Source organism: Phacochoerus africanus, chromosome 6, assembly GCF_016906955.1.
Source record: "Phacochoerus africanus isolate WHEZ1 chromosome 6, ROS_Pafr_v1, whole genome shotgun sequence".
Lineage (NCBI taxonomy): Eukaryota > Metazoa > Chordata > Mammalia > Artiodactyla > Suidae > Phacochoerus > Phacochoerus africanus.
In genome coordinates, this window is record NC_062549.1 from 104,125,410 (window position 1) to 104,150,451 (window position 25,042).

General features: G+C 44.7%; 1 protein-coding gene across 1 annotated transcript in view; it reads right to left on the minus strand.

Annotated features, from left to right (window-relative positions):
• Positions 1-13,659, minus strand: part of CD101 (CD101 molecule) — a 39,431-nt gene extending 25,772 nt beyond the window's left edge. The window contains exons 1-3 of the mRNA XM_047784912.1: positions 13,518-13,659; positions 4,513-4,893; positions 2,236-2,652 (exon numbers count right to left, since the gene is read on the minus strand). Coding sequence (XP_047640868.1) covers positions 2,236-2,652; positions 4,513-4,893; positions 13,518-13,560 — 841 coding nt within the window. The 5' untranslated portion in view covers positions 13,561-13,659. The remainder of the gene's footprint in view (positions 1-2,235; positions 2,653-4,512; positions 4,894-13,517) is intronic.
• Between the last annotated feature and the right edge of the window lie 11,383 nt (positions 13,660-25,042).

A 25,042-nucleotide genomic window follows, 5' to 3' on the forward strand; every position in this document is an offset into this window, starting at 1 on the left:
GGGATGTGCTGGGGGTTTGGGATGGAAATGCTATAAAATTGGGTTGTGAAGCTCATGGTACAACTATAAATGTAATAAAATTCATTGAGTTAAAAAATAATACTGTGTGATATGACTTGAAATTTGCTAAAAATGTAGATCTTAAGTGCTCTCATTACAGACACAAAACAACTATGTGAGGTGATGGATATTTTAATTAGCTTGATTGTAGCCATTTCACAGCGCCTACAGATACCAAAACGTGTTGTATACCATAAACATATACAATTTTATTTCTCTAAGTAAATAAATTATAAAAAATAAAGACTGTTTCACATTTTAAAAAATTGTTGCCAAAGAAAGGGGGAAAAAAGCTTATGTGTTAGGCAGCCATTGGGCTCCCTGAGTAAAACTTGGACTCTTAAGGCAGAGAGGACAATTTTTTTTTTTTTTTTGGCATGTCTATGGCATGCAGAAGATCCCAGGCTGGGATGAAACCAATACCACAGCAGTGACAATGCTGGATATTTAACTCTCCAGGCCTGATAGAACTCCATTGGGATTTTTTTGTTGTTGTTGTTGTTGTTTGTTTTTTTAGGGCTGCATCTGCAGTATATGGAAATTCCCAGGTTAGGGGTCAAATTGGAGGTACAGTTCCTTGACTACACCACAGCCACAGCAACTCGGCATCCAAGCTACATCTGTGACCTACACCACAAATCATGGAAACCTTGGATCCCCGACCCACTGAGTGAAGCCAGGTATCGAACCCGTGTCCTTATGGATACTAGTCAGATTCATTTCCTCTGAGCCATGATGGGAACTCTCATTGGGACAAATTTTTTTTTTTTCTTTTTAGGGCTGCACCTGCAGCATATGGAGGTTCCCAGGCTAGGGGTCTAATCACACCACAGCCACAGCAACTCAGGATCCAAGCCGTGTTTGTGACCTACACCATAGCTCATGGCAATGCTGGATCCTTAACCCAGTGAGTGAGGCCAGGGATCAAATCCGCAACCTCACGGTTTCTAGTCAGATTCATACCTGCTGCACCACAATGAGAACTCCCCTTTGGGACAATTTTTAACAGAACAGAATAACACTCTTTCAAAAAAAAAAAAAAAAAAAAGATCCACCATTGGATCATTGCCTTTTCCATAGATATATATGGCTTCAGACCTCCTACTGGACCAGAGCTCATGCAGGGAGACCAGGAACCACAATGGAGGCTTCCTGCTTGTTTTGATAACAATGCGAATGGATCAGGAGTGACACCACTCCGAGGGAAAGGGGTCCGGTGGAAGGAGACCCCGGCACTAAGACAAGGCTTCACACTGCTCACAGGAGCTAGTCTGAGACCCGGATGTCTGCGCAGAGTTGGCTTTGGAGAGACACCTGTCTTCAAACCCAGGTCCACTTCTCACCAGCTGAGCGAGCTTAGGCAGATCACTTAGCTGAGTCTCAGGGTCCCGTTTCAAACAGAGGGACCTCACTTCTTGTCTCGGGGGGGGGGGGGTCATTAGGACTAAATTAGATAATGTAGATAAAGTGCTGACACAGAGCCTGGCAAGAATGGCAGCAAAACTATTTCCACACATGGCTTGTGCAATCTACCTAACATTCAATAGATTTTATCCTATGTAAAACCTCCCGTGAACAAAGCCCAAACTGAAGGTTCTTGTTGTTTTGGTTTGTCTGTTTAGGGCCATACCCGCAGCATATGGAAGTTCTCAGACTAGCGGTAGAATCGGAACTGCCACCAGCCTACATCACGGCCACAGCAACACCGGATCTGAGCTGCATCTGCAAACTACGATGCAGCTTGCGGCCATGGTGGATCCTTAACCCACTGAGCAAGGCCAGGGATGGAACCCGCATCCTCACAAATACCATGTCAGATTCTAAACCTGTTGAACCAGAGTTGGAACTCTGGTCCTTGTTATTTATGCTTCCCAGATGACAACAACAAAATAAAAATGTATTCAAACTTTCTTTCTTTCTTTCACTCTTTCTCTCTCTCTTATTTTTTCTGCAACGTACATGTGCTCGATGTAGGATCTCAGTTCCAAGACCAAGCACTGAACTCAGGCCAAATTGGTGAAAGCAGTGAGTCCAAACCACTAGATTATATGGAAACTCCCTACTCTTTCTAAACAAACTTTTTTAGATCCAACAAAAAAATTAGGAAGAAAAAAAATATATATCCTCCAAATACCTGCTGCCAGCCCATTAATGAATTTCCTGGAAGATAATTACCTGCTGGCCGGACCCTCAGAGTGGTTTGACCTGTCCGCTTGTTCGTGATGGAAGTCCAGGTCTCATCCGGATCCTGAATCCACTCAGTTGCCTCACAGAACAGCTGGCCTTGATCTGCGGGCTGGAGCCTCGCTATGGACAGCCTGAAGGTGGTGACCCCAAGCTTGACAAGCTGCACGTCACCAGCTACAAACCTCTCTGCATACGAGGACCCAGGGATCAACACAAAGTCTTTGGAGAGGGAAATGATCCTGCTGGCTTGGCTTCTTTCTCCATCCTGCATCAGGTACCAGGTCACGGAGAGGTGGGTATGTTGAGCTGTGGCTTTGGATGCCTCACAGGTAAGTTGCAATGGCTCACCTTCGTCCTTACTGAGGGTCTGAACAGACATGGCAGCAGAGAGGGTGTCTGGAATGACTGGAAGCAGAGGAATGACGGTGACCTGAGTGGCATGGTACTTGCCAGGCTAGCTAGCCTCCTGAGATGAAGATGGTGCCCTGACACACCGCCTGCAAGGTATATACTTTGAATTGCTTTTCTACCAGCCATAGGCTTTCCCTGTGGCCAAGAAGAATACTGGCATCTATGCACGCAGTCTATGGAACCTGGCAAAGCTAATGGTTCATTGATGTTTTGACCCTGATCTTACATTTTTAGCATAGACGGTCACCAATTTAGCTCCTCAGACACAGAGATTTTAAGTGGGAAGAGCACTGGGAGCTAGGAGACCCATATTCTGATCCTATATTTGTCCTTTTGTAACTACAGGAACTGGAACAAGTCACTTCATGTCTTTGGGCCTTCGTGTGCTCCTGTATAAAATAAAATTCTGAGATAATCTGCTGTAATCTATCATTCAGAGCCAAAATGCAATGCTTACCAAAGTTTTAATAACCATCCTGCTACCCCACCATTCTCTTCTTCCTTCAAGGAAATCACACAGCCAGAGCTTTTGGAAAGCAATACAGTATTCAGCAATGCATATATATTGAGTGTCTATTCAATGCTAACCACTGTGCTGGGGGTGAGGCAAACATTCTCTTCTCATGGAGCTCAAGGTGAGGTAGGAGTGGGCCATATAAGCAGCCAAGTACAATATAAACTGGGTGAGTGCTAGTAACTGTGCTGTGAATAGAGCATCGAGAAGGAACAAAGATGGGAATACTGATTGATACAGTCAGAATGGGTTTCACAGAAGTGGTAATATCTAAACTGGGTTCAGAAGTGTATGTAGGAGTGTGCTAGGTTGATAAGCGAGTGATAAGCTATTCCAGGCGAAGGGACAAAAGAGTGATTTCAAATACTATGTCCCTCACCCCATAGATAAATATGCTAGAGAATGGCAGTTTGAGAATAATTATTTCCAAGTTAATGACTTACTTCCTATGATATTATATTAATTATATATAAATATATATTAAATATACTATATATACACATATACAGTGTGTGTGTGTGTGTGGGTGTGTATTTTTTGTTTTTTTAGCCATGCCTGAGGCATGCAGAAGTTCCCAGGCCAGGGATCAAACCCATGTCACAGCAGTGGCCCAAGCCACCACCGTGACAACCCCAGATACTTACTTTGCTAAGCTACTGGGGAACTTCAATTATATATAAATATATATATGTATATATATATATACACATATATTTTATTTTTGCCTTTTAGGGCTGCACCTGCGGTATATATAAGTTCCCCAGCTGGGGGTTGGATCGGAGCTGCAGCTGCCCTCCCATGCCACAGCCACAGCAACATGGGATCCGAGCCACATCTGCGACCTACGCCACAGCTCATGGCAACACTGGATCCCCGACCCACTGAGCGAGGCCAGGGATTAGACCCGCATCCTCATGGATACTAGTCGGATTCATTTCTGCTGCTCCACAACAGGAACTCCTATAAATGCATATTAAATATATCATATTAATACCAGCTCTTCTGTCAAGTTAATATTCTGCCTCTAAGAAGAGACATAGCATGGCGAGAACTCTCAAAGGTTTGTCTAATGCCATTGCTATTATCAGTCTATGGATAGCTATGGGCAAGACCTTGGAAGACCACACACTATCTAACTCTCCAAGACAAAGTTGATTGGAAAAATGAATTAAGAGTTTTAGAGACTATGAGACACCTATTTATGACAAATTCCAAAATATCCAGAGAGGTACGCTGGCTCTTTTGCCAGACAAACAGCACATGTCACATTGCCAGACACTGTGATGGTGGCGCTTCTAGTTTCTCAGGGGCTGGCTAGCAGGGAAGGGCACACAGCTTACCAACTAGATTAGTCTTCGCACTGTAACTCCCATAGTATTTTCCATCAGTGTTGGGTGTGTGACACTCGTACTCGCCAGAATCCTTCATCTGGAGCTTTGAGATGTGCAGAAAGACTGAGTTACCCCGGACCCGCTCCACGTAGATTTCCCTGCTTTGCACTCGCTGCGTGTACATTGCATAAGAGAAGGTGGCATCCGAAGTGCTAATGATCTGGATTTCCTGGGTTGGCGCTGTTGGCAGGTAAATAGACCACTGGAAATTCTGCTCTGAGGGTCCCTGGTGGCCAGTTACATTGCAGCCGATGCTGACAGGGTAACCTTCAGCTCTAAAGAGCGGTCCTTTCTGAACTGTTACTTCTCTCTGGCCAATGCTGAGCTTAGCTTGCAAGAAGGAGAAAGAAAGGGGAATAAAAATAGATTAGTGCTCCAGTTCCCAACGGTGCCGCATTATGTAGCTCCCTGTATTACAATTCTACTAAATGAGATCTCAGGTTATTAGCTATAATCACCTCAAATGTTGAATACCTTCTTCAGTATGAGGAGCAGTGGAATGGCTTGATGAGTTAATTGTTCTCTTATAACTTTAACTTCATTCGTGATCTCTAGTCTCTCTCTTTCTCTGGCTCCCTTGCTTTTTTTTTTTTTTTTTTTTTTTTGTCTTTTTAGGGCCGCACCCATGGCATATGGAAGTTTCCAGGCTAGGGGTTGGATTGGAGCTGTAGCTGCTGGCCTACGACACAGCCACAGCCACAGCATCGCCAGATCTGAGCCATGTCTGAGGCCTACGACACAGCCACATCCACAACAACGCCAGATCTGAGCTGTGTCTGCGACCTACACCACAGCTCACGGCAACATCAGACCCTTAACCCACTGTTCGAGGCCAGGGATCGAACCTGCCACCTCACAGATGTTAGTCAGATTCATTTCTGCTGAGCCACGACAGGAACTCCTGATCTCTAGTCTCTTAAAAAAAAAAAGTTTAGCTTCATCAATGTAACATGACCACTTCCATAAAACACATCTGCTTATCTGAGCGCACATGAAGTAAATACAATACATGATAATTCAACTTTTACATTCTTTTATGGGAAAATTCGGTCTGTGCTTCCTCAAGCCTCCAATTCCTAGGTCCCCGTCATTGGGCTGATTGCTGGAGAGGCAGCATCTATGGCACTGTCCTGATGCCATGCTTTTTCCTGCTGGTTGGTTGGAACTATTTGTAGCTCCTGGCCAGGTCTGATGAAAGACTAGCTAAAATTAGTCTCTGAAGAAACAGCAGCATTTCCTTTCTATAGGAGAGGGTTTTTCATTTTGTAATTTTTTTTAATCCTACAGCTTTATTGAAAAGCTTCATAAAAGATGGCTGTCAAGTCCAGCAGGATCTGGGGTCAGATTTATTTTAGTTGTTCTCTTACCACAGAGTTTTTAGCTGGGACCACCATGGAATGTTTCCTGTTGGGACAAAGCTCACGTATTTGGTTTAAAGGAGAAAACATTATTCAGTGGTAACATTTCCTTCGACATACACATTTTCAAAATCAACATTTTTTAGAAAGTAAAATGTATGCGTTTATTTATTATGTTAATATTAAAGGCTAATATATTTTGTGTTACAGAAAGAATGAAGAACAGATGACAGAGATGCCACAAGGGTGGGCTAGATCTTCCACTGGGGGTCTAGGGCCCAGCGGAAAGACATCAGAAGAGTCATCAGGGAGCAGCTGCTGATATGACAGAATTAACAGAATAGAGTTCATAAGAAGACAGGGAGGAAGCAGGGCATCTGCTGAATTTCGTGAATCTACAAGGACAAAGTGTAATGGAGACCAGGGTGAAAAAAAAGGAAGAGAAAGAAAAAATGCCATCACAGAGACCATGATAAGCTAAGCCTAGGAATTTTGGAATGAAAATAATTATGATGGGGAGTTCCCGTCGTGGCTCAGTGGTTAACGAATCCGACTAGGAACCATGAGGCTGCGGGTTCAATCCCTGGCCTTGCTCAGTGGGTTAAGGATCCGGCGTTGCCGTGAGCTGTGGTGTAGGTCGCAGACGTGGCTCGGATCCCGCGTTGCTGTGGCTCTGGCGTAGGCTTGGCAGCTACAGCTCCGATTTGACCCCTAGCCTGGGAACCTCAATATGCCGCAGGAGTGGCCCAAGAAAAGACAAAACAAACAAACAAACAATTTCGATAGGAAGCAACCTGCAAAAAACAGGGAGAAAGGATCAGTGGTTACCTGATGTAGGCAACTAAAAATTCCAAGTGTATATACTCAATGCAAGACTGGAGAACAAATATCTGACCAATTATTCAACCACACACATTTCGAGTAATCATTTAAAATATGCTAATTTGTTCATAAATTCTAGTTAATATGATACATGAATGTTATGCTCTTTTGTAATCAGCACTTAGGAATAGAAGTTAGACCATATGAGAAAAAACATTTTTGTTTTTTAATTATTTTCAAAATAAACAACTTTCTGTTGAAGTATAGTCGATTTGCAATATTGCATTAATTTCGGGTGTACAGCAAAGTGATTCAGTTATATATATATCAGATTATTTTCCACTAGCGGTTCCCTGTGCCAGATAGTAGTACAATTTTAAATATTATTTCTTCCAAAAAATTATACTATAGAGGCAATTTAAAACATTGTCAGCAAAGCCAACCAGTCTTAGATATGCATCTTAGAGAAATGTGTGCCGTGCACCAGGCTACACGTGAGAGAGTATCCACAGCAGCACTGTTCATTAAAGCCCCCTAACCAGAGACCCCATGTCCATCGACAGTATAAGACTGTGGTACATTTATAAAATGAAATCTTATACAGAAGTGAAAGTGGGTGGGAATTTCCTGGTGGCCTGCTGGTTAAGTATCCCAGGTTGTCAGTGCTGTGGTGAGGGTTTGATCCCTGGCCTGGGAACTTCTGCATGTTGCTAGCACGGCAACCCTCCAGCCCAAAAAAGGAAAGTCGGTGAATTGCAATTGGTTACAGAAGTGTGGATGACCGTGTTGAATGAAAGATGCTGAACGCTTGAGAATCCATAGACAAAAATGACTCTATAATATTTAAAGAAAAGCAAAACCCTCTGTATCATTCAGTGATGCAAACATAAGGGGTAAAACCATTAAAAAAACAAACAAACAAACTAGGAAGTGGTTATGACAAAAGTCAGGAACGTGTGTGTGTGTGGAGGGTTGTGATCTGGATGGGGAACACAGCAGGGTGTGATTCTAGGGCCCTAGCAATGTTCTATTTCTTGACTTCCACAGCGATGATATGGTTTTCACTTTTTAAAAAATTATGTATTTTTTATGGCTGCACCCAAGCCATATGGAAGTGCCAGAGCCAGGGGTGGACTCCGAGCCACAATGAAGCAACGCTGGATCCTTTAAGCCACTGTGCTGGACCGGGGACGGAACCTGCCTCTCTGCAGCGACCTGAACCACTGCAGTCCCATTATAAACCCACTGCGCCACAGCAGGAACTCTGGTTTTTACTTTTCGCTTACTGAGTAAACTGCACATTCATGTTTTACTAATCTTTCTTATGTGTTATATTTCACAATTAAAAAAAATGTTTTTAAAAATATAGTTTCTGAGGTACCGCTACACTGTTTATATCAGGGCATGTTTCCACAATGTTGTTTTTGGTTGCTAGGCAACACTTCCTCAAGGTTTTGACTCTTCAAAGAGATGGGTACCACAACTGAAACATTTTATTGTGAAAACTAGCACTTCATTTCCCACACTTTATTTGCTAATTAGATAACTATTTATTCAACAACTTACAGTGTTTCCCATGCTTCATGGACTAAGATATGAAGATGAGTTTGGGATAGTTTCTGTTTTTTTTTTTTTTCTTTCTTTCTTTTTATTAACAGAAACTTTAGTCATAATGGTCAAAAACTGGAAGTAATCCAGAAGTCCTTGAACAGGTTAATGATTAAACAAATTGGTACACCCATACTATAGACTACTACTCAGCAATAAAAAGGAATGAGGTACAGATACATGCAACAACCTTGATGAAACTCTGGAGAATTCTGCTGAGTGAAAAAAGCCAATGGGATAGTTTCTGACGTCTTGATTTTACAATGTAATCAAGTAGGGTGGTAGTCATCTTTCTTAGAAAGAAATATGATCAAAGCGCTTTGAGGAATTTGAAGGAAGAGAGGTTCCATTCAGGAGAGGGGAAATAGGTAAGGTGTATGGAAGAGATAGTGTTAAAAATGGACCTGGGCCAACTGGGAAAATTATAACAATTTAAGTGGAGAGAGAGGGACTTTTGGGTGAAGGAGACTTCATGACAGGACTGGATAGGTAGTAATCAAAAGAATTGTCCAGGAAATAGGGAGTAATCAGTTGAATCAGGGGGAGGGTTCCATGAAGACTGATAGAAGGATGTAAGACTGGAGAGGCATTCTGAGTCCAAAGTATGAAGGACTTGACTATCAGGTTTAAAACTTTGGACTTGATTGATTAAGCAATGGGGAATCCACAGAAAGTGTTTGAAAGGTCTTAGTAAAATTAACCTGACAGTGAGCAGGATGATGGAGTTAGAAATAGACAAGAGGTAATGACAGTAGCCTAGGAGAGAAGTGATAGAGGCAACAGAAATGGGAAGCAAGGGGCTATAATTTAAGAACCACTGTGGAGATAAAAATCTATAGAGTTTTTCAGTAACTTGGATGTTTGGACGTAGAAGGGGCAGATGGAGGGATGGAAGGCAGGAAGAAATCAAAAATGATACCAGGTTTTGTAAGGGTGACTAGGAGCACTGGTACTGTTAACAGAAATAAGGACATCATGAAGAGTTACTACTGTGTACTTAAGGGTGAGAGAGAAGATAATGCATTTAATTTTGGAAATACTAAATTAGAGTTCCATGGAATAAACAGGATGGAGAGCCAGCAAACATTTGGAAATAATATTTAAATACATGTCAATGTCTATATCTGCACCTTCATCTATCTATACTTTAAAATCTGGAATTGTGGCTCAGAGGGTTAAGAATCTGACTAGTATCCGTGAGAATGCAGGTTCAATTCCTGGCCTCGCTCAGTAGGTTAAGGATCCGGCATTGCTGTGGCTGTGGCGTAGGCTGGCAGCTGCAGATCCTCTTCAACCCCTAACCCCCTAGCCCAGGAACTGGGTGTGGCCCTAAAAGAATACGTGCATCAGTGAATAAATAAATAAATAAATAAATAAATAAATAAATAAATAAATAAATAAATAAAATCTACTCAACCCTTTGAAAATATGTATAATCTAATCCTTTTGAGAACCCTGTGATCGTATCATATTTAGCAATGCCTAAATTGTAAATGGTGACGCCAGGCTTGAACTTAGATTTACAAATGTCAAATTCCAGCTGTCTCCATTGTTTCTCATGGCTTCCTGTAAATGCCAGTTTGTAACTAGGGAGAGTTCTGGGCTGTAGATGCAGATTAGGTCAGTTACATGTAAATTACATACATGTGCTGGGAAATGTTAGGAAGTACAAGGAGAGGGCTATAGAGAGATTGCTAGAGAATCTCTCTATTTAGGGGCTAAGATAAAGAACAAAACCTACAAAAGGGAGAATTAGGGAGGTGTGAGGGCAGCCAGATCACAGTAGCTTGAAAACCAAAGGTGGCAAATCCTACCAAGAAGAAAGAGCTTGTCAGCACCGCTGAGTGCCGCTGAGAGGGTGATGACTCTAATGGCAGAGGAAAGTCCTTTTAACTTGATGATGAGGATGTCCTTGGAGATCCTTGTAAAAGAGACTTCACCAAGGGCAGAAGCAGAGGATTTCAAGGGTAAGAAGTGACTGTAAGAAGCATAAACTACTTCAGGAAGTTTCCTGGAGCAGGGAAACAGAAGAATAGGATAGGGGTTAGAAAGAGTAGCTGGATGGGGAGAAGAGAGGGCTGGGCGGACAAGGACACCTTTGCATGTTCATGGGCAGAGGAGCCAAGGAAGGCAGAGATGGATGAAGCCAGGGAGGAGATGATGAATGTTGTAAGGTCCTAATAGAGGCATGATTGGGAGAACATAATTGGGAGGGTATTGCTTTCTCAGAAAGGTGAAAAAAACAGAGTGGAGGTTTAATAGGTATTTTGTGTTTTTTCTTTTTTTTTTTTCCCCCCCCTTTAAGGGCAGCACCAGAGCATATGGAAGTTCCCAGGCTAGGGGTCGAATGGGAGCTGCAGCCATAGCAACACCAGATCCTTAACCCACCAAGTGAGGCAGGGATCGAACCCGAATCCTCATGGATACGAGTCAGATTCCTAACTGCTGAGCCACAATAGGAACTCCTTAATAGGCATTTTGGAGGTGGAAAGAAGTGATTGACAGAGGTCAATTCCAATGGCTATACGCAGGGATCACACATTGAAGCATCTTATTATAAATCTATTTTCTGTGGGATGTTGCATATCTCTCTCCTCAGAGGCCTGACCCACTGCTTTCTCTTTCAATGGACCAAGGGTTAGGCACCTCTGCACAGCAGGTCGAATTCTTGTTGACCAGTGGGCACCCAGCTTGGCACTGACATAGAGCCGTGGAGTCTCATGTTTGAAACACAAAGAATTCCCTGATGGTACTGATTTTTTTCAACAATATCGCTAGGATTGCCAAATTTTCTGTTTCACTGTTATCTGAATGGAAGTTATTAGGTTGAACCATATAAAATGACCATTTTTTGATATATAAAATGACCGTTTTTTTGATACACAACAACAGCAACTTCAAAAGATTCCGTCTTATACAAAATCTACCTGGAGAACATCAAACACAACAAGGAACTTCTCTTTCTTTCCTTATATATACAAAACCCCTGGATGCTAGTGCTTCCATCCATAGTTTAGGGGGATTTTTTTTTTTTTCATGAATACAGTTTCAGAAAGACAAATAGCACCTCCCCAGGACCCTCCCATGTTCATGGCTCTTATTTGTAGGACAGCTAGTCAGGGTGAGGGGTGAGGGGTGATGGACCAAGTAGACAAAGCCAAGTCCAAGAGCTCATTTACCCATGATATTAACCTCATCTGGCCTTATATTTTAAGAGCATTAATCACTCTTTATATATTTATTTTAAAAATTAACTAGGACAAGGTATACCTTTGCTAAACAATGCAACTGGTCAGTTGATTACCCATCACTTAACTAATCTCCTTCATTTCTCTCTCCCTCTGTATTTGTAATGACAAATAGCAGACTTCCAAAGTTTTTTTCAAGTTACTTCCTGATTTATGGGTTTTTCACATAAAAACTGTGGTGCTATACAAAATTAGTGCTTAGGATGAGTCTAAATTTAGGAGGAACATGTAACCCAGTTTAGGAAATTGTTTAAATAGGCTCTGGGAAGGCTTGCAGCTTCCCCTTTTTGAACCTTGGTTATTACTTTCCTTTTCCCAGGTCTTTCGACCTACTCAAGGAAAAAAAAAAAAAAAAAGACAATTTGTAACAGTCTTGTGACTTGTTGCACAATGTAAGCAGTTCGCCTTATAAGTAAGACAAACACATAGTTCACAGACACTTAAGAATCACACTCAGACAACTAAACAGGACAAATAGGAACACACCAGCCAACAGCAGACCTAGCCATCAGCACCTGCCAAGCCAGTCTGGAGGTCATCGATTATCCAGCAGTTGGTCCAAGCAGCTTCCCCTGCAGGCCACCTCTCACCCCATCAGGCTCCATATCTGATCTTTACCTTACATTACCCAAAGTGCTTTGCGACATGAGCCCAGTTCAACTCAAGCCGCAATTTATTAAGCACCCCTTTGGGCTGAAGGCTTCACCCTTTTTGTATATTAGTCAGAGCCCTGCTCACACTGACGCTAAGCTCTTTTAGTTCCACTATCATCCAAATCACTCAAACCCCTTTACTAATTCAGTTCAGTCTCTCTAAAGCAGGAGTTCTTAACGTGGGCCCACATGGGGGATTAAAACATCCATAAACTTGTACCTACATTTTTATTTTCATTAATCTTAATGGAAATTTAATATTTTCTTCAGTCAAGAATGTAGACAGCAAATCATAGATATTTTCATATCACATTACATCTATTGCAGCTATCTTGAAATATTGTTCATACTCATTACTACTTTGAAGTTTGGTGCTTAATAGGCCATCTCTAGAAGTTGTTAGGTAATGCATAAATAAAGAAGCAAATAAATGACTACATCAAAATTTATTTTAAAATATTTTGATAACTGTATTTCAATACGATTGATTTTCTCTATGATCTTATGTATTTTAATTTACACATTGAAAAATTATTCTGAGACAGGGTGTATGGGCTTCACCAGATGCTAAAAGAACCCACACCATGAAAAGGTATCTGCTGCTTGCTCTGTCTGCTCCGAAACTATTTCATTCCCTGCTCAGTTCATCTGTCCGCCCATCCACCCCCAAATTTCCCCTTCCTCCACCCTGTTCTAACACATACAAATGCCTCTGGGCCATGTGTCCCTTAGCAGAGCCAGGTGAATCTTGCCCCTTTCTCAGTCTCTTAGTAGTCAATTTCCACTTCAGCTCACAGGCGAAGTCCTGAACCTTCTTTTGGGTTAGCCTAAAACTACTAAGTGCTCTCATGACCTTTCCTTCCATCCAGCCACGTCCCCGAGGCTCACACTCATCTAGTTAAGCTCTACCATCGGGCACACCTTAAGATCCCCTCTCCCTCTGGGGAGTTAAGTCTCTTCCTATCTCCAGAGCTGGCTTAGCCCAAGAAGAAAAGGTAAAGGCAGGGCCAGCAAAACTGACAGATCTGGCAACACACACAGACTGAAAGATCAGGTTCATGGGACTCAACCAAACATCGCACCTCCTGGAACTCAAGGATAACTGGCTGAGTCGAGAATGTCATCAAAAGTCAAAAATGATTGCCAAACCCAGAGAGGTGTGGCATCGCTTTTCCTGTAGCAACCAAACTCCCGTTTTATCACCCAATGATCTCTGTTTGACCAGCTCCCGTGACGATAGTAACATATAGAATTATGACACTTACTCAGAAAGAGAAAAAAAGATGCCACAAGTGGGAAGCGTGCCATTTGGATGAGTACAGATCTTTCCTGGCGGTGTTACTGAAGGTGCCCCGGTGCCGAGTGACAAACGTTGTGCTCTAACGAGATAAAGAGGAAGCAATAGTGTGGTTTTCAGCCCACTGAGAGAAGGAGCGGGCTTGCAAAAAGCAATTCATATTGCTTTATATGGTTCTTTGCTAATCATTCAAATTTGGTATGAAAAATTCAGTTATCCTCATCGGTAGGTAAACACATATAGATTAAAAATAAGATGGGCTTCCTCCTGGCTAAATACATATCATTAGGAAATGATGCAAGAATTTAAGTAAATGGAGTAAGTAAAAAAATCAAGCAGCACTTTTCCCTTCTTAGCTCTCCCATCTTGGAAGAGGAAAGAAACGTAGGAGGTGGCGGTCCAGCGTCAGGCTGCTTGGGTCTGCATCCTGATTCTCTTTCTAAGAGTTGGTCTTAGAAAAAGTAAGTCATCTTTTCTAACCCGCATCTACAAAATGGAGCAACAATAGGAGGCACCCTGTAGGATCGCTGTGAGAACTGAATGAACCAATTGGCTCAAAGCACTTAGAGCTTTTTTTGATGGTGGAGCCTGATCAAGGTAAACAAGAAAGAAATAAGAACATGACCAGCTATCGCACAAGACAAATTAGGGGAGGTCCCCCAGGAGAAATGTCGGAACAGCTAAAGGCGGGAAAGAGCAGAGCTTGTTTTTAGGAAAAAGGGAAATCAGGAAAATCTTCAGGGAAAAGGTGATATTTTAGGATTTACTCTCCCAGTGGGAATTACAGTGGAGTAGAGTAACATTTCACAAACTCTGGTCTGGAAGCTTCTAACTTCTCTCCTTTTTCTTTCTTTCTTTTTTTCCTTCTTTTTTGGCTGCCCCCAAGGCATATGGAAGTTCCTGGGTCAGGGACTGAATCCAAGTGAGCTCCACCCTGTGCCACAGCAGCAACATAGGATCCTTAGCCCACTGCATCGGGCCAAGGCTCGAACCCTCATCCCTGCTGCTACAGAGACACCATCAACACTGCTATGCCACAGTGGGAACTCCAACGTCTATCCCTTTTTAATTTTACTTTTTCCTCCTCTGTTTTTTCTTTTCCACATTTTTTTATCCTAGTTGATTTACCATGTTCTGTCTATTTCTGCTCTACAGCAAAGTGACCCAGTTATTCATTTATATACATTCTTTTTTTTTCACAGTATCCTCCATCATGTTCCATCACAAACCATTAGATATAGTTCTCTGTGCTGTCCAGCGGGATGTGTTTTATATTTTAATTATTTTTAAAATTGAGATATAATTGACATAGCACATTGTATTAGTTGCAGGTGTACAACAAACATAATGACCTCCCTCTGGTTTTATTCATAAGCAAGGATACCGTAACAGTATCACTGCTTCTCCCTCACATCGGTCAACCCACGAATATTAACGTCTCCAATACAATGTCCCGTACTCCCCTTTTCAAGGTACTGTGCGATGCTCAGGGGATAAAAGGTGGGTGGAAGATAGGCCCGGCCCTCCAGGATCTTGGACTCTAGTTTGATAAAGAACTGGAGGTAGGCAAGGACCTACTGTGTGGCACAGGGAACTCTACTCAACACTGATCGCCTATGTGAGAAAAGAATCTGAAAAATGATGGGTATCTGTGTATGTATACTTGGCTGTACACCCGAAACTTACACAACATTATAAGTCAACTACACGCCAATACGATTTTTTTTTTTTTAGATTTCTTTTCTGAGTGTTACTGTCTATTGGCTCACTGCTCTTTATTTTTACTTATTTCTTTATTTTTTTTGTCTTTTTGCCATTTCTTGGGCCCCTCCCGCGGCATATGGAGATTCCCAGGCTAGGGGTCTAATCAGCCATAGCCACCAGCCTACGCCAGAGCCACAGCAACGCAGGATCCGAGCCGCATCTGCAACCTACACCACAGCTCACGGCAACGCCGGATCCTTAACCCACTGAGCAAGGGCAGGGACCGAACCCGCAACCTCATGGTTCCTAGTCGGATTCGTTAACCACTGCACCACGGCGGGAACTCCAATACGATTTTTTTTAAAAGACAAAAATTAATTCAATAAAGTAAATCCCCTCCCCCCAAAAGAAGAACTGTAGGCAAGAAACAGTAGCCATAGAAGGCGGTGTGTGTTGGATATCCAACTTGTGGCTCAGGCCAGAAATATGTTAAGAGTTAATAGGCTGGAGAGACCCCTGCAGGCAGGGTTCAGCCATAGGTTGTTCAGAAAAGGCTGGTTGTCTTTGGGCCCTTGGAGAGCTGGTATGATTCAGATACGCAGAGAAGAGAAAGGAGGGGACATTCCATTAGGGAGAAATGAAACATACAAAGATGCAGAGCCACAGATGTACAGGTTGTATTTAGGGAAGAATTAAAAGGGCAGTTTACCTAGAATGGGGAATTCAAACCACTTCTCCAGGCTGTTCATGATCATATCTGTGGCGCTTGAAGAATTTTTTCACCATTCCAGTTGGAGACGTCATAGGTCACTCCCAGACACCCAAATGTTAGGCAAATGCACTGTATCAGGTAGTTATTGCTGTGTAACAAATAGCAAACTTCAATGAAGTACAACAGGAAAGATGTGGGTCAGCTGATGGGAGCTGGATGGTCTAGGATGATTTTAGCTGGGATCCCTCTCACAGCCTCTAATAGGCTGGCCTGGGCACATTTTCCCACTGAGGTCCAGGGCCCAAAAGACCTGGGGAAGGAGTTCCCGTCGTGGCGCAGTGGTTAACGAATCCGACTAGGAACCATGAGGTTGCAGGTTCGATCCCTGGCCTTGCTCAGTGGGCTAAGAATCCGGCATTGCCATGAGCTGTGGTGTGGGTCGCAGACGCAGCTTGGATCCTGCGTTGCTGTGGCTCTGGCATAGGCTGGTGGCTACAGCTCTGATTCGACCCCTAGCCTGGGAACCTCCATATGCCATGGGTGCAGCCCTAGAAAAGGCAAAAAGACCAAAAAAAAAAAAAAAAGAACTGGGAAAATACATCAGTACTTGCCAAAGCTTCTACTTGTATCATAACTGTTAACATTCTATGACCAAGGCAAGTCCCATGGCCACATGCAAAAGCAAGAGATGGGTTAATAGACTTCATCTCTTTAGTGAAGGGAATGGCAAAGGGGCAGGGCAAAAGGAGAGGTGGTGGACCAGGGCCATCAATACAATCAATCTGCTACGTGCACTGAAAAGAGAATTATTTTAGAAATAAGCATTGAGCACAGAGACACTCATGGCCAATATTACAGAGGACCCTGTATTCCTGAAATGCATACAACTAAGTAAATGCTCTGCAATTTCTCATTCTTGGCTGTGGCCAAAAAAATTTTTCTCTTTCCATTTTAGTGGCTGCATTGCTGCCAGAATTTAACATTGACAGGGTGATGTCGCTTCTTTTCTGGAGGGTAAAAAAAGAAGCTTTCTGTTATCAAGGGAAAAAAAAAAAAAAGAAGAAGAAGAAGAAAGAAAGAAAAAAATAGAGCCAGTGAGACAGGCAGTTATTCTATTACCTTGGGAATCACTGCACTGCATTGCAATTGTATCAGCTGAAAGGAATGTAAAAATGGAGTTTCTGGTTCAGATGGAGGGAGAAGGCCAGTGTCGGACAAAGCAACACAAGAATGTACTAAAGAAAAACAAAATCCTGTTTCAGTTTCTAGAAGATTAATGAAAAGTGATATACTTTTTTCAGGTCTGGCATGCTCAAATATGAATTCCACAAAATCATAGAAATTGTAAGAGGTATCACGACCTCTCAGCCTAAGCGTTCAGGCCCAAGAAATATGTAAATAGGGGCCTTTTATATGTGAGGTTCTGTGCAAACCACTTTCATATATGCAGTGTTAGAGCATCATTTGCTCGTGTCACTCTTTGATAGGTATTGCTAATCCCATTTTACAGATGAGAAAACTGAGGCTCAGTGGACTCAACAAACCTAGTCAAGATGGTATGGCCAGGAAATGGGTGCATTCCATGGCTGCCTTCTTACTTTTGGTGCAGTGCTCTTTATGTCTACTCACTTGCCATTCATGATTTCCAGGAGGTAGAGCATGTGGGACAGTGAATGACTAGAGGATGGAAAAGAAAACCTTGAAGGGATCAACGGGAAACTGATCACACTTTGCCTCTTTCCCTTCCTGAGCTTCTACAATTCCAGCAAAGTGATCACTCCCCCGAGGTACAGGATGCCCTGAGCTGAGCTTCATGTCTCCCTGAAGGGGACACCAAACAGTGACACCACGGGAAAGGACCACAGCGACTGCAATCAGCTTTCACAGAACAGAGGGAGAAACTGAGGCCCAGTGACACTTGGATCCTGGAATGGAGAACAATGCCCAAGTCCTTTACTTGCTGTTGGCCAGGCTTCACCAGGAAATGACAGTAAGTTAACCAAGGCTAAGAGGTTTTCAGGGGGAGGTGGCAACTCCTCCTGCCTGCGGGGAAAGCCTGACCTGGATTCCTATGGGCAGAGGCAAAGGCCAGGGCTTGGGAAAGGGTGGGGAGGAGGAGATGGGGACTAGGGGACAGTGGCAGCCTAGAGCAACAGACGAGATTCCCGGGCCATCTGCTGTTTTCAAATACTCCCTTGGGAAGAGCTGTTTCTTCAATTCCCCATCAGGGAGAAACTGACAACCAGCTTGATTTTTTTTTTTTAAAAAAAGGGAGGGGGGGTCAGAATAGGCCCCAAAGAGGAGAAGGGACAGGAAGCTTGCTTTACATGGGCGTTAGGTACAGGTGCCCTCCTTGGCCCATAAAGCAGCTCAGGTGCCTCCTAAATAGCTACTTTTCACCCTACGCTGGTGAAAACGCTGCTCTTCCCTCCCTTCTTCAAGCTTCTGACAGTTCCCGGGTGTTCTATATTCTGCTTGATTTCGTAACTCACTGGCACTTCCACCCATGGACATCTGGGCTTGGCTCCACCCAAATGTCCAAGGTTACGGTGGTGGACACTGCTCAGCTCTCCCTTGATGTGGTCCTTCTGTGACACAGGTCTGACCTGCCATTGACAAATCTGGTGGGAATTCTTTCCTTCCCTCTCCATACCCTACTCGCACCAGGACTTCCCCTCCCCGCTTTGGAAGGTCCTTCTCCATCTCCTTCTCCATGGACCCTCTTCTCCAGGGTTCTGTCACCACCAGCCCTTTGCTCCTCAATCAGTTGCCTCTCATGTCCCTTCTGTAAACCAACAATCATAAATCTATCTTCACCTCCAGCCTCTCCCCGCTTAAGCCCCATGCCAATTGTCTAGCAGTGCTGAGCATTTCCCCTTGAAGGGCTTGCAGGAAACTCAAACTTGCATCCAAGACTAAAAAGCATTGCTTCTTCCATCACTGGGATTGCCCATAGTGGTTGAATGCGCCCACAGCCGCCCAGACCCATGGCTGGCTTCCACACTCCGTGTCTAGTTATAAAGTCCTATCAGTTCTTCCTAAAATCCTTAATGAATTCATTCTACCTGCTGCTGTCACACTGAGAGTTACGATTTTTCCCCTGGACAAGTGCTGCTCAGTTCATCTTCCAGGCTTGGCTGCGCCCTGCCCTCTTCTGCCAGGATAATCTAAGTAAGATACAAACATAGCCATGCCTCTCCCAATTAACGGTTTTCAATGGCTCTCCCAATATTTCTAGACAGTCAAGTCCAAACTCCTTGACTTGACCTTCACAAGCCGGCCCTTGAGAACTCTCCCACCAGCTCACCCTTCAACTCTCAACCCTCGGACACGGAACTGCTGTACTTTGAAGCCGTGTCTTACCATCCTTTCTCTAACTTTGCATAAGCTCTCCCCTCTGCTTAGGGCCTTCCCTACCTGGACTATGCCTATTTATTAAAAAAAAAAAAAATTTAAAATCTAAGTGTGCATCTCCTAGGTGAAAACTTTCTTGACACCTCTAGAAAGTCCACCACTCCCTCCTCTATGCTATGTACGTGAACTCCTATAATTTCACCTGGTATATGTAGTAAAATGACCTAGTTACATGCCTCCCGCTCCTACACGACCATGAATTTCCCAAGGGCGGGAGCCAATTCTTCATCTTTCTCTCTCTTCAAAAAATACTGAATGCTTGACATATTCAGGCGCTGCGGCTGGTACAGTGGTTTAGGATGCATACAGACTTTGGAGCCAGATCTGGGTTCAAATCTTGAGCAAATTAGTTTGAGTCTCAATTCCCTCGTCTCTAAGAATGGGGGCAATAACAACAGAAACACCATTATCTGACGCTATTAGAGCTGTTAGTTGATCAATTAACAGAAAAATGTCAGGGAAAGTTGGGAAACATAAAATGACTACTATGCATCTTAAAAATTTTATTTTCACCTCAATATATATATGTATCTTTTCATTCCATTCTCTTGCCACAAGCCCAGGCCTTTCCTGAGAGTGTGTTCTGTACTTTGCTTGATTTCCTCCAGTCTGCTGTTTGGAGTCGCCTATCGCTTTTTTGCATAAACTAAAGTCTTTTCCTACAATTTTCGGGCTTGATTTCTTTAGAAAGGAGCAAAAAAAAAGTTTTTTTTTAAATTGTGAAACCAATGGATACAGAATCCTTCCATGTTTTCATGATTTGTCTCCCTTCAATCTTTTATAGCTGTTTGGCTTGGACCTAAATTGACAGCACTAAAAAAAAATTACCTCTATTGAGTCTGTCAGAGAATTCATCTTTCATCAACACCTCTTTCTTTGGCATTCCCGCTTCACTGGTTTACATAGTGTTTAATGCAATTACATACTCATAGCACCAGTACTGGGGGCAAAAACAGGTTGGAGAGTAAACAGAACACAGAGGACTCAGGCGAGCATCACCTTCCCAGGTGGAGCTGAGCCACCCAGGTACACAAGCCCCCAACAGTGAGTGTATGAATCATGTCATTTTATTTCTGGTGTTTGACGCTTTGACAGATAGGGCCTTCCTTGCTGATCCTGGAGAGACCGCCCCCTCCTAGGATAGGCCAATTCCTAGAGAAAGGAAACAACTCTGATTTGTTTGTGTATGGAGTTCCCATCGTGGCACAGCGGAAAAGTAACCTCCTAGGAACCATGAGGTTTCCGGTTCGATCCCTGGGTTAAGGATCTGGCGTTGCCGTGAGCTGTGGTGTAGGCCGTAGAGGCGGCTCGAATCTGGCGTTGCTGTGACTGTGGTGATTTGCTTGTGTGAACATGCCTTCCATTTGCAAACCAACCAATCCAGAGTCCATACCTCTCCACTGCTTCACTGAGTTCTCACTCTCAGGACCACTGTTCCCTGCTCTGATCACCTCAAGGCCAGGAACCAGGGGTATGTGTGTGTGTGTGGGGGGGGTATAGCTGGTATATTAAATTAAGAATGCGTCAGGAGTTCCCACTGTGGCACAGTGGGTTAAGAACCTGATTGCAGCAGCTCAGACGGCCATGGAGGTACGGGATTCAATCCCCAGCCCCGTGCAGTGGGTTAAAGGATCCGGCATTGCTGAAGCTGTGGTGTAGGTTGCAGCTGCGGCTCAACTTTAATCCCTGGCCTGGGAACTTCCGTGTGCCGCAGGCATAGCCACCTAAAAATTAAAAAATTAGGAAAGTGCTGATTATGACCTGCTGAATGAGGAGGCACAAGCCACCCACGTGGGGTCAGCAGGCAGCTCCCCCAGCATCTGAACGCCCACCCGTGAGAGTGAAACCCCTGGGTCATTTTGACTGAAGGTACAGTTTCAATACACCCACACAAAGAAAATCAGGTCGCAAGAGTTATTACTTACAGATCCCAGAAACCAGGGCTGGGGGGCCCGGGGAGCCAGGAGAAGGGCCGTCCTCTGACGTCCCAGGTGTCCAGCAAGCAGGATACACAGCAGAGTAGCAAGCACCTGTGACTTATAAGATGGCTGGGGAGGAGGTCTCAAGCTCCATTCGAAATGGTTATTTTCAAAGATGCCCCAGGAAAAAGCCACGTGGGAACTTGGGGCGGAAATCCTAAACTCAGGTCCTTAGCTAAACGTCCAGGCTCTGGCCACGAACAGGGCTATTTTATTGAAAAATCCTAGGCAGCAACTCAAAATAGCTGTTTTCTCATCACACCAGATAACTAAGGATGCTCTCCATCCCCCAGAGCCTGAAATGATCCAAACTAGTCAATCCTGATCCCGTTTCCCCTGACTTGCCCACTCCTTCCTGTAATAAGCACAGCAAAAGCTGTTGCCCATGCTTCTCCCTGCTCGCCCTGCCTCCTGAGGGGCCCTGGTGTTTTCCCCTGTGGCCCCCCGTGCTGTGGCGTGATCCCCCCCCCTCCTCTTGGGACCTATGAGTCCCCACAGACTATTTTCTCAGTGGCCGGTCATCTCTCAATTGCTCAGCACTGCCTCGCCTAAGTGACGCTTGAAGCTCTATTTGCAAGCTCGTTCTACCTGCACTGGTCTGTGGGTTAGTGGTCGTGGAGCGGCTGTTGTCTGGAAGATCCAGTTATAAGAAGGGCAGGTAAGAAAGCTTCTGCGGTAGTCACCTTGGGGTGACCTGAGGTACCTGTCCCCGTGCACAGCACATCAAAGCGTCCCATTGTTAGCTCCGGTGGCAGGGAAGAGGGGTCCCGGCCCTCAAGTCACCTTCGGACAACCAGGGGCTCTGTCGAGGGCTCCTCACCTGGCCTAGAGGGGCAGAAAAGGCTCCCTGGGATCTGAAGGAGAAGGAGGAGCTGGACAGGTAGGAAGGTTTCTGGACGAGCAAATGGCAGATGCCAAGGCCTACAGGAAAGGACTTAAGCGGCAGGTTGTCCGTGCTTAGCACAATGCCTAGGTCACGGGAGGTGTGCCAGCCAGCTTTGGTTTTACATGTCATATAAAGCGAGGCAGGTACAGGCTCGGCAATCGGGAGAGGACTGCTGAAGACCGGCTCTGACTGTGTCTACGTTTGGATGTGAGCAGGAGCCTCCTGCTTCATGGAGACACGTGCAGCGTGGGGCCACTTCCCACGGTGGAGCATCGGCCGTGCATTTAGAAACTGCACGTCCCTTCTATGTGCCTGGAACGGGGCCAATCACCGGGCAGGGTTCATAGCCAGGACACAGACCCAGCCCCTGGAGACCTCACGAGGAAGGGGGTCCCTGCCCAGGACACAGATGGGGCAGGCCAGCTGAGGCTGGGCGGCGGCTCCAGGGGCAGCAGGGGGTGGGGGTCCCCAGGGCTCCCTCCTGTCCAGGTCCCTGAAGCCAGCAGCCTGGGGAAGAGCATTGTTTTTATAGAACACGGGGGCTAGAACCTTCTGGACTGGTTTGGCTCCAGGTGGGATCATGAGTCAGAAATGCCGCTGTGTTTCAGTCACGACACGGTCCCATGATCTGGATGTGTTTCCTCATCCACAGAGAGGAACAACCTCTAACTTCTCTCTTTCCTGCTGGGAGCGGGACAAGGTCATGAGAATTCACTGAAAGACCAGGAGACCTTCCATCAGCAACAGGAGGATCCCAGCTCTTGCCCTTCCGCCTGGTGGGAATCTCAACACTGATCCCGTGGGATCCTTTTCCTCTTTTATCTTTGGTGAAAAACCTACGACGCTTTCACAGGATCCAAAGAGATCAGAAGGTGCTCAAGCCACAAGTCAAGGTCAGCCACGGTTCCTCATACAGAGGAGAAGAAGGGGAAACAGAGGCTGAGAGCAAGTCTCTCACACAACTTCCATTTAAATTAAACTTCCTTTAATGAAATAAAAAACAAATGGTGCATTGCATAATATTTCGTGGTCACAGTATAAAACAATACAATTAGATCATAGAACATCAGATATAGACAAAAATACACAAGACCCTTTCTCTGTCTATGGAACATTCGGCAGATCCTGATGTACCACACTAAAAAAAAAAAAAAAAAAAGTCAACTTTTTTTTTTTTTTCTCCTGGTGATCTGCACATGATATTTATCACTGAGAACTTGGTCAAACAGCGGAGGAGAACTTACCCAAATCCCAGTTCCCTTCTTCCTCTGTTGTCATCCGTGAAGCTAAAAAACAAAAGTTTTCTGAAAGTAGCAAGTTGTCTAGTATTGCTTATTATTTCTGCTAAAAAGGCTCAGTCTTTGGCTCACAGATGTCAGAGACAAACTCATGGCTGCAGGCTGTCTGCAAAGCAAGAAGCAAGAGCCACCCGGGAAAACAGACAGGGGTGCGGGCGGGCGGGACCGCCTTTACCAGAATCTTAGGGAAAGCCACGTGGAGAGAAGGGGAGAAAACACTCATAAATACGTTTCTAAGGTGAGATTTAAAATCCAGTTGGTGAGCCAGAGTTCCACTGTCCCATGAAAAGTCACTGAAGTTGTTAAAAAGTCAGAGTTTGCGTTTTCTTTCTTGTTTTTTTTAAAGTGAAACGTGTATGTAAACATTCTAAAGTAAACCACTGAAAGGAATTTTGAGGCTTCTGTCTGAATACAGCGTAGGCTCTTTCTAGTATATTTTCAAGATGAGAAAAAAACCCAAAAAACCTGCAGACTTTTTATCAAGTTTCCTTGTCTTGAGCAGTGCAATTTCCTCTGTGCGAATCGTGGCTAGGTCGTTCCATTCATACAAGTGCTTCTGGCAGGAACCTCTTCCAGAAGAGCACTTTGGGGGGCGGGGGGGGCCTATTTGGTACAACAAAAGAGGACATCTCACGCTTTTGACAGGACACGCATCCCAGCCAAGTTTATGCCCTTGGGAGGAACGAGGTCCTTGGTACAACACCCTGGCATTTCTCCCCACTTCGTACCTGCCCACTGGACAGAGGGTGGGGCTGGGGGTGGGGTGGGTCAATGCCTTAGCAACCCCAGCCTTGAACTTCAGTGGCAGTTTGAAAGGAAAAGGTACAGTGTGTGCTCACGCGTCACCTTTCCTACCATGTATGTGCTGTGACCCAGCCATGGTCTTACCTACACCTGGGGCCACACAGCACGGTCACATCCAAAGCCAAGTCCCCTTTCTCCTACCAAGAGCGTGCACTACGACAATCCTGAATCTTCTCTTGGTGGCGTGGTAACTGCAAGGGCTCAAAGGGCACGGGCTGTTCCTAACACACCACCTGTTTCTGTGTGTTCACTCTTGAATCCCTATTTGCACAAGCACCTGTGGCCCACCTCCTCTGAAACAGCACAGTGAGGAGAGGTGACATCAGAAACACCCAAATCTAGTGCTTCCGAGGCCTCCTCCCCAGATCCTCTCGTCACCCAGGCTCTGGGGGCGCGTACCCACTGCCTGTCTTCCTGCCACAGATGTTAGGGCTGGAATTCATCTGCGCTGCTGCTGTTAGTGCAGAATCCAGTTTCTATCACATGCGTGGTCCCATCAGTGGGCAAAACTCAGAGGAATAACTTGGTGGAAACTGCCTTGGGGGAGGACGGGGGGGGGGGGGGGTTGGAGGACGAGCTGGTGACAAGTGCAGAAGGAATCTTGGGCAGCAGAGTGAGGGAAGCGGAAGGAAGAGGGTGGGCCAGGAGTCCGGCTCGTCCGGCCCATTGTGACAAAGAGCCACACATGAATGGCCA